The sequence below is a fragment of the Gossypium hirsutum genome, chromosome D06 (genome assembly GCF_007990345.1).
Source record: "Gossypium hirsutum isolate 1008001.06 chromosome D06, Gossypium_hirsutum_v2.1, whole genome shotgun sequence".
Taxonomy (NCBI): Eukaryota; Viridiplantae; Streptophyta; class Magnoliopsida; order Malvales; family Malvaceae; genus Gossypium; species Gossypium hirsutum.
The window spans coordinates 65,948,686-65,958,810 of record NC_053442.1 but is presented as its reverse complement, the minus strand read 5'-3'; the positions used below and the strand labels follow the sequence as shown (position 1 = coordinate 65,958,810).

The following is a 10,125-nucleotide window of genomic DNA, read 5'->3' as shown; positions in this document are numbered from 1 at the left end:
GAAAGGTCCATTAAAAATTCCAAAAATTTTAGAGAGAGCTAATTAAAATTTTCCAAAGGTTCTTAAAAGTATAATGAAAATTTTCAAAAAATTTAGGAGTCCCATACTTTATAGTAGTGACTAATTTACTTTTCAACCTATAATACAGGGACTTGACAGGGAATTTAACCGATTACATTTATAAGACAAAATGCAGCAAACTAGAAAATAATTAAAAAAAGATTAATGTAAAATTCATTGATTTTTATTATTATCTTCCAAAGAGGAGACATAAATATGGCTATTAAATTACAATAATTTTGGTGGTAATCATATATATATATAATATCATAATTATAATTATTCGGGGACTATATTTTACATTCAACAAAAAGAAGAATGGAAAATTGGGTGAAAAAAAATGGAAATTTGCCTGGAAAAGGACACTCTTTTTTATTTCTTTTAATTTAAACCCATATTCTTGCCAACTTTGCCATTTCTTGGTAAGAATTTCCTTTCATCCGAAGTTTTGAGTGCGAAAATCCTTGGTGGATCATCGGACGACAGATCATGACGATGTCGGCGGTGGCGGCGGATTAATAACCGGAGGAGCCATTTGAGCCAAAAGCGCTAAAACTTCCTTATGATATTGCTACAAGTAAAAGGAAAAAGAATCGGGTCACCGATACACATTAGTTGCATTGTTAAAACGAAAGCCGGAAAATAAATACCTGAACAACAAAGTTACGACGTTCACAATCCAAGAGCATGTTAACCATCCAACCTGTCTTCGCCGCGATCTTGTCTCTAACCGTTGAGAAACTAATTTGGTCTCGGGAAGTAAAACGATCGACTTCGTTGAACCAAAGACAAGAAAAGAGGTTGCTAATCGGAATATGTTCTCGTATTATCACACATCCTTCGGGAACATCTGCAAAACAGGTCAAGTTCATTAGTTGAAGCTGAAAGAGATACGGGTCGAAACGAAATAATCCGAGCAAAATGTCGTGTACTTTACCACTCGTGATGGGAAGTTTAGCCTCGGAATATGGGGTTAGACCCTCCTTTTTATAGAAATCGACTTGAAAGTCGATGGAGGCGTTATCGTATTTGCCAGCAGCTTTATTTGCCTCGGCTTCATCGAATACATCAAAGCGTTTATAATGCCTAGAAATTGCGAAAGTGGCATTCGTTCTCCATAGAAACCTGAAAAAGAAGACTCGGAGTAAACGAATGTTCGCCCAGAAATCAGGCTAACATACAGAAACTGGACGAAAATTCCGAGTACCTCTCAAGAATTTGATATGGATCAATAACAAGCTCAAGTTTCCCATCAATCCATAAAGAAAAACGAGCATTCGGAAATAGCCTATGCGTTAGAAGCTTCGGAATCTATGATAGCAAGACAGACCATATTCATCATCATCATATACTAAAATTCTATTAACTCCGATTTAAACTCGAAGCCATACCATATATGTTTTAAATGCTTACCTTTCCGTTGCGTCTTCCATCGGTGTAAGGAAGATTACGGACAACAACGATCCTCCACACTCCGATCTTCCTAGTCTCCTCTAGACCATCATTAGCTTTCAAATCGGCTTCGGTTTCTTCATCCACAAACATATAGAAGCATATGGTTCGTTTGGAATATTCGCTAATGTTCTTCGGCTGTTGTATGTCATCGAAAGCTCCTGAAAAGAAAAATCGGATTATTCGATAAAAAATCATCGGTTCCAACATAGTAATACGGTTTTGGTACCGAATATTGCCGATGCAACAACCACTCCACGACATTGTTCCATATCGACAAGATCGTTGTCATCGATATCAAACCCTGTTCCATGTCCGGGTTTGCTTCCTTTAACAAATCTGGCAAATGCACACGACACAAATTGATCGATCAAAAACTAAATTGAAAATATAATACCAAATCATGTTAGTGAACCATACCCGCAATGCAGATTCATCGACTCTCTTATATCGTATGAATCATCCCGTTGCTTCAAAGTCGGATACCCACCAAAGTCGGAACCTCCGAACTCCGTCTCTTTATTCAAGTTTTCCTCGTACACATATGTTAAATCCTTAACTACGGGCGAAAATGACGGAATTTTCGGCATCAAGGCGATAGCGTCCTTCATAGGAATGTAACATACAGGACAAGCTGTATGTAAACAATGTTTCAACAAGGGAAAACCCGAATTCGCAATGTCGAATAAAATCGAGAACAAAAAAAAGACTTACGACGTGGCCCACTCCGTTTTTTATCGGCCGGTGGAGGGGGTAAACTGAAACTGTTGCAAGGATGCCCTGGAGGAAGAGTGTAGCCTAAAAAATACGAAGGCGGCTGCGGAGGCATTACTCGAACTTCAGTTCTTTCCACATCGATCGGAAAAGACACCCGCTTTATGATTCCGACAGTTTGCACTTCGTTCATTGGAGGAGTTTCGGAATTGTTTAGAGGCAAACTATCATTTACCTTAAGCCCATTGTGAGTTTCTTGATCTTTATCTATAAACAAAGCAATGGAATACATTTAAATTCACAAATAAACAAGAAAATGGAATACATATATATAGCTAGAACTTTTCATTTTTCTTGAAATATTCGTGGCATATGTCATATATCCTCTAAAGATACTTTAAATACATTGAAAATTTGAAAAATCGAACCATATCCGTGTCAAACAATAACACCAGAGTCAAATACATTAACAAACAGTAAAAGTATCATGAAGACCCTTGTACTAGATATTAAATTGCATTTTGCTCTCTCTACTTAAAAATGGGCAAATTAATTCTTATACATTAAGTCAATGAACAAATTGATCATTTCTATTAAAAATGTAATCAATTTGTACTATTAAACTGACGTGATAAACAGAATATCCACACAATATTACATAACGCCCTATATGTGTCTCGCGCTAACATACATGGGTTGATTTTTAATAGTGAAAATGAATGAAATTTTTAATAGAATGACCAGATCGCTCTTTGATCTAACTTACAATGACTAAATTGCTCATTTTTTAGTAGAATGAGCAGAATGCAATCTGACTCTTAGTACGAGGGCCTCCATGGCATTTTTTACCATTAACAAATAGCAATTTCAATTGAGTTGAATCATCAAACATTAGGCACTAAATTGGTACAAGTAGTATGGAACATTGTACTAGAAGTCAGATTGCGTTTATCACTCTACTAAAAAAATAAACAAATTTATCCTTATACATTAGATCAAACATCAATTTATATTGTTAAAAACTAACATGGTTAACGAAATAATCAAGCAATGATATATGTCATGCCATGTGTCTCATGCTGACATACATACACAAATTTTTAATAGAAAAATCAGGTCGCCCTTTGGTCTAACATACAAGGGCTAAATTGCAAAAGGACAAGATATAATATGACTCCTAGTATAGAGGACTCCAGGGGAGAAACTAAGGGGTGGCGAAGGCCTCAGCCACCTAAAATAGAAAATTTTTTATTTAGGCTCTTTAAATTTTTAAATTAGTAAATATAAAATTACATTTTAGCCCCTCTAAAAATATAAAAATTTAATTTAATTCTTTAAAAATTATAAAGATATAGGGTATTAAAATGATGAAATTGTATTTTTACTATTGTAAAAATTATAATTTAATTTCGATCCCCTAAAAAGAATTTCTGATTTCACCCCTGGAGAACTCCATGATAATTTTACCAGCAATTTCACTTGAGCCGAATCATCAAACATTTACTAAGCACTAAATTCACAAATCAATACCAAACAATTACATAATTTTCAAGCACAAAGTAAACAAAAACCAGTCATAAAGAACCAACCTCTGCCGACATATAAAACCCAAACAAAAACAGCAGCTGAAATGGCAAAAAGGAGGGACATCCTAACTCTTTTCCGACCAGCAAATTTAGAGGCCCAACGAAACAATTTCTCCTTGTCTTTAAACATTTTCGAATAAGGTTTAGTTTTTGTCGTTGAAGGTGTTTGAATTGGTAACAAGACATCACTTTGTTGCTGTTTTTTATCTGAAGAACTATAACTCCCTGAACGAATCCCCAATGAAACCCCATTCATTGTCTAAAGGAAAAGTTCAAAAAACTGAGAACTTTGAAGAAAGAAAATCTGGGTTTTAACTGAAGAAAAGTGGGTGTCTTTCGAAAAAGAAAATGGAAAAAGTTTCTGTGGGAAAATGAGGGAAAATTCAAAGTGTTTATACATGAAATATTTATGACATGATTGTGATATGTAATAAATTTCTGATTGGTTCTATTTTATTTGGTTTTTAATTTTGTAATAAAAATAAACCGACAATATTTGTCAAAGAAATTGTTGATGAAAATGTATGAAAATTGCTGGTTTGGATATAAAAACATGAGAAAAATACAATGTGAATTGAAACTGAGAAGGGTTGCTGTCTTTTTCGGGTAAATTATACTCGAAGTCACTAAATTATTAGTAGGTTTACATTTTAGTCACTCAATTTCAAAAAGTTAAAAAAATAGTTACTAAACTATTCTAAAGTTTTCATTTAAGTTAATTAACTATTCAAAAGATTATATTCAAATAGTTAAAAAAATAGCAATTTAACTTCTTTCTTTTTTTAAAAAAGAAATTCGAAGCCAAATTTAGCTAAAAAATGAATAAACCAAATTGATAAAAGATTTAAAAATGCAGGACTGAATTTAACATTATGCCATAACATTTTTATTGGGCCTTGAAGCCCGAAACTTTAGCTTAAATGATTAATATGTTTGGGCTAAGTTGGAGCTCATTTTTTATTATATAAACGAATCAATTCGAGTGGGCTCCAATAGTTTGGGCTCCGTTAGAATTCTAAAAATAATTTATATTTCTATTTTTTCACCAAAGTTTAGGGGCTTATATACCGCTTTAACCTCGATGGAGCTTGAAATACGTAAAATTGCAGATTTTTTTATAAAAATAATATTAAAAAATTAATTAATTATAAAAATAGAGTGTTTGCTACTGTAATTTTGAGTGTCGCTTGGCACACTGGTGGCAGTGATGAACATTTTTAAAAAAGTAAAAAAAGTGAAAAAAGAAAGTTAGATTGTGATGCTGCTGGACATATTGGTGGCATCGGTGATTTTTCTTTTTAAATATGATAGAAAAAAAAAGCTGAAAAAGTGGGGAAAAAAAAGTTGGATTGTGATTCCAACACCGACAATAGTTTTTTTTTTCTTGCATTTAATGTCTTAATGCCTTTTTCCTGCATTTAATAGCAACGGCATCAATTAAATTATATTTTTTTCATTTTTTCAACTTTTTTTTTTCTATCAGACTTTTTTTAAAGTTTACCAATGCCGCCACTGTCAGGTGGCACCAAAAATTACTGTAACAAACACTATATTTTCATAATTAATTTTTTCTTTATCTTATTTTCGGTAACTAAACTATTAATAAGTTTACATTCTAGACACTCAATTTCAAAAAGTTACAAAATAATACTGAACTATTCAAAAGTTTTTTTAAGTCACTAAACTGTTCAGTTTTTTTTAAGCTCCAAGCGACGATTTGGCAATTGATACAATAGATCAGTACCCATCGACGAGTAGAAAAACATACATTGGATCCAAGTCGGTCTGACAGTCAGTGTCAAAGATCGAAGAAAAAAATTGTTTGAATTTTAATTCACAGATTCATGAAAAAAATTGAACTGTAGAAGAAAATAGAAAACAAAATTTTCGATTGGTATAAACAATACATACATAAAAAGTCATACAATAGTAATTTTAACTGTCTATAACTTAAATAAAACTTTTTAAATAATTCAAGAAAACATTATTAAAGCTATGCTATAAAGGCAACTAAGCTAATGACATGATGTGTAGTTGAAAATTGCAAATCCCATCCTATAAAAAGTAACAATGGCGAGTTTACATTTGTATTAGAAAAAACACCGAAGCTGTCATACATCGGCACATAGCTTGTCTGAAATTATTTTATATCACATCCTATGTAAATAAATTTATATTTAATTAACTCGTAAATATTTTTATATCGGGGTCTGAATTTTTTTTCAATTTAGGCCTTAAATTTAGTAATTATTTTCATATTGAGAGTCTGAACTTTTCTTTTGTCTAAATTAGATCTTGAACTTGACAATTGTTCCCATATTGATGCTTGAACGTTTTTTTTTTGTCTAAGTTGGTCCCTAGTATTTTCTTGAAAACCCTAACGTTCAAGCTTGAGTGTAGGAACAATTAACAAGTTCAGGTCCCAATATGGAAATGATTGCCAAGTTAAAGGATTAACTAGGAAAAAAATGTTCAAGCCCCATATGGGAACGATTGTCGAGTTCAAGTCTCAATATAAGAATAATTGTCAAGTTCATGGCGTAACTTTGACAACAAAAACAAGAACAAACTCCAATATGAGAATAGTTGCCAAGTTCAACCCCTAAAATAATGGTTTAACCCATATAATAAATATTCATATATGTATATGTTTTTAACAGTTATATAAGGGATAAAACAATATTAGGTCCTAAATTTAACAATTTTCTTAACTTGGTCCCTTAAATTTTGTTTGGTTCATTTTAGTTTTGGAATTCAAAAGTTTTTTTCAATTTAGTCCCTGAATTTAAATTCCATTAAAGTGTGATGATGTGATACTCTGAGATTTTGTCAAAAAAAAATTAGATTTTCCAAGTGATGACGTAATGCAATCTCAGAGTACCAGTACCACATCAACATATTTTAACAAAATCTAAATTCAGTGACCAATTTGAAAAAAAAAACTGCCAAATTCCAATATTAATATAGACAAAGAAAAAAAAGTAGAAACTAAGGTGAAAAATTTACCAATTTTAGAGATTAAAATGTTACTTTATATCTTTTCATATAAATACGAGGCAAAAGTGGATAAAGCAGTTTTCACCTCTATGATTCCATTGCATTCCTATTCCTTTTATATATATATATATACACATTAGCTCAGTTGATATATATGATGTTCAAAATTTTCATTTTTTAAAATGTTTTCGTATTAGATATTTATGTTCGGTATCACGAGGAGGCGAAAGAAGGGGTAGACAAGAGCCTTGCCCCTTTAAAATAGAAAATTATATTTTAAGCTTCTCAAAATTTATAAAATTTTAAGTTAATATGTAGTAAAAATTATAATAATTTAGTCCCAAAAGTGATAAAATTTTAATTTTAAAAACTATAAACATATATGTCAGTAAAATGGTGAAATTATATTTTAACTCTCACAAAAATATATAACTTAATTTTACATGTATAAAAAAATTTCTGATTTCTTATATACACATTCTATTATAAGTGTGAATATAACAAATTTCTAATTATATTATCATCTATGGATGTTGTTTTTATTATTAATTTTTCTTAAAAAAAAAGAAGAGAAAAATAAGATTAAAAATAATGCCAATAATGTCACTATCATCATGTTGAACAATAGATAAATTGGAAGACCTAACATTTATCTAGTAAGGAATAAAAAAAGTGCAAATGTCCCAACTTCAATTATTTCTAAGCAGCTGTTTCAACTTTTGTTTTTTGTTTTTAATCCTATTTTTGTCTTGACAACATTGTGGGGGAAAAAAAGGAATATATCCATTATTGGATTTTTTTAAAAAAAATAACTTCATTGAAACCTAGCTAGCTATAAATATGAAGAAGGTCTTGGCAGATATGATAAAAATGGGAAAAAAAATTTATTATGTTTTAATTTGATTGGTATAAGCGTTGTTGGTAATGTAGGAGGATGTGGGTTTGAGTGTACTAAAGCGCAGGTTGGGGAGAGACTATGGGTAATTCTAAGCACTGTGTAAAAAAAGACGGATATGATCAAACCTGTAATGAGATTATTAAAAAAAATAAACAAAAGAAAATTTAATAATATAAATATTGAACACATGGATTATATGATATGATTATGATATTCACTTGGCCAACATAAAATAACATTATAAGTCATGCAATTAATGTATTATATTATGATAACTAAAAATTGATATAAAATAATCACTCGACTATTTAATATTATATTTTTTTAATTGGGTAAAAGTACCATGGAGGCCCCTATACTAGGAGTCAGATTGCATTTTACCCATTCAACTAAAAAAATGGGCTAATTTGTCTTGTACATTAGATCAAAGAGAAAACTGGCAATTCTGTTAAAAATTTCATCCATTTCTGCTGTTATGAACTGATCATTGTACTTCAACATGAGGTACACGTGGCACGCCACATGTCACTATTTGGTTATTCTGATAACCATGTCATTTTTTAACAATATAAATAGATGAAATTTTTAACAGAAATGATCAATTTGCTCTTTAATCTAATGTATATGGGCTAATTTACCCATTTTTTGAATAAATGGAGTAAAATACAATCCGACTCCTAATACAGGGGTATCCATGATGCTTTTACCTTTTTAATTGATAAACAATAATTCAAGAAGAATTTTTTTTCAATGAATTTAGCTCTCTATTGAGTTAATAAATTCTTTAAGGCTTAATATATTATTTAGTCTCCAAATTTGATACTTTTTTTTAATGTGGTACTTGTGTTATTTTTTTTGTTTAATCTAGTACTTGTATTTGACAAAAGTTGTAGATTTTGGTACCCGAATATAACGGTGATAACTTTTTTGTACCTAATTCGGATTTTACGATTGATTATATGAAAGTCAATTGCTAATCTTATTAAATTTGGTTTTTTATGATTTTATTAATAAAATAAATTTAGTATTAATTGTGAATTTATTTAATTTTGACTTTAATTTGTCAAATACAGTCTAATAGAGGTGATCTAATTCGGATTGTAGGATTGATTTGATAAAAGTTAATCGCTAACATTATTATTTAATTAAATCAACTCTAAAATTCAAATTAAACACTAAAAAATTAAAATTACTACCTTTGGTACCAAAGTATATACCTTTTTTCAAACACATGTAGCAGATTGGACCAAAAAATAACACAAGTACCATATTAAAAAAAGTGTCAAACTCAAATACTAAATTATGTATTAAACCATTCTTTAATTATGTAAACCCACTACAATAAGAGGTACAAATTATAGGGATCAAATAATAATTAATAAGTTATTTAGAGATCAACAAGAATCTTCAACGAGCCCCGTGCAAGTCATATTAAATCTATTTTTAATACTTTTTTTTATTCTCATAGTAAAATATTTTCAATTTAGTCCTTTAAAATTTTTTATATTTATATTAATCTTGAAACTTGATACTTTAACATTTTTTTAACAAATTTCAACTTTTTTTTTCAATTTAAAATGATAATCGAGAGTGCTACGCCATCATACTTTAACGGAATCTAAGTTTATAGATTAAATCAAAATTCCAAGACTAATAAAGAAAAAAATTAAAATTAAATATAAGGGTAAATTGCATTATTAGTCACTTGATTATGTCTTTTTTTTTCTTTTTTGGTCACCTAATTATGAAAAGTTACTAAATAGTCACTCAACTATTTAATTTTATCTTTTTTTTAGTCACTTAACTATCTTGGATTTTTGGGTGTTTTCATTTTTACATTAGCCAACTGGTGACCAAAAAAATGAAAAAAACTGTATAGCTAAGTGATCATTTTATAACTTTTCATAGTAGAGTGACCAAAAACTAAAAAAAAATCATAATTGAGTAACTACCAATAAAATTTACCCTTTATATAATCATTATTAGCATTTACGTAAATATTTCACGTGAATAGAATATATTTTTTTATATATTATACTTTTTATATATAATAATTGATTCGACAAATTCTAAGTTGTCAATACAACGCAGCTTGATCAAATTATTATAATCATTGATTTAAAACTGATCATACGAGATCTTATTATAAAAATAATTATATATTATTTATCATACTTTTTTAAATATTTTCCTTTTTCCAACTTAAACTAAAGTTTCTTTTTCAAGTAATATTTAGCCATGACATTTTAGAACATTAAACGTGTCCTAATAAAACAACCCCTAATAAGTATAGCTGTATAGGTGGAATCTTGTATTGTCGGATTCTAAGAAGACAGCAAACCAGTGCCGAAAGGCCGCGTTTTATTCACGACATAACTTTTTTGAGTCTCCACAACCACAACTTTTACTTCATGAAAT

The 10,125-nt window shown here is 29.9% G+C and overlaps 1 protein-coding gene across 1 annotated transcript; it reads right to left on the bottom strand.

The window, feature by feature from the left end:
- Positions 1-222: 222 nt before the first annotated feature.
- On the bottom strand, positions 223-4,232 carry LOC107960210 (probable hexosyltransferase MUCI70). Its single transcript, XM_016896505.2, has 9 exons — positions 3,816-4,232; positions 2,227-2,493; positions 1,933-2,146; positions 1,742-1,851; positions 1,474-1,673; positions 1,268-1,371; positions 998-1,185; positions 711-910; positions 223-631 (listed from the first exon to the last, which is right to left on the bottom strand). The coding sequence occupies exons 1-9, from the start codon at positions 4,066-4,068 to the stop codon at positions 548-550; spliced, it is 1,620 nt and encodes a 539-aa protein (XP_016751994.1). The 5' UTR covers positions 4,069-4,232; the 3' UTR covers positions 223-547.
- Positions 4,233-10,125: the final 5,893 nt, after the last annotated feature.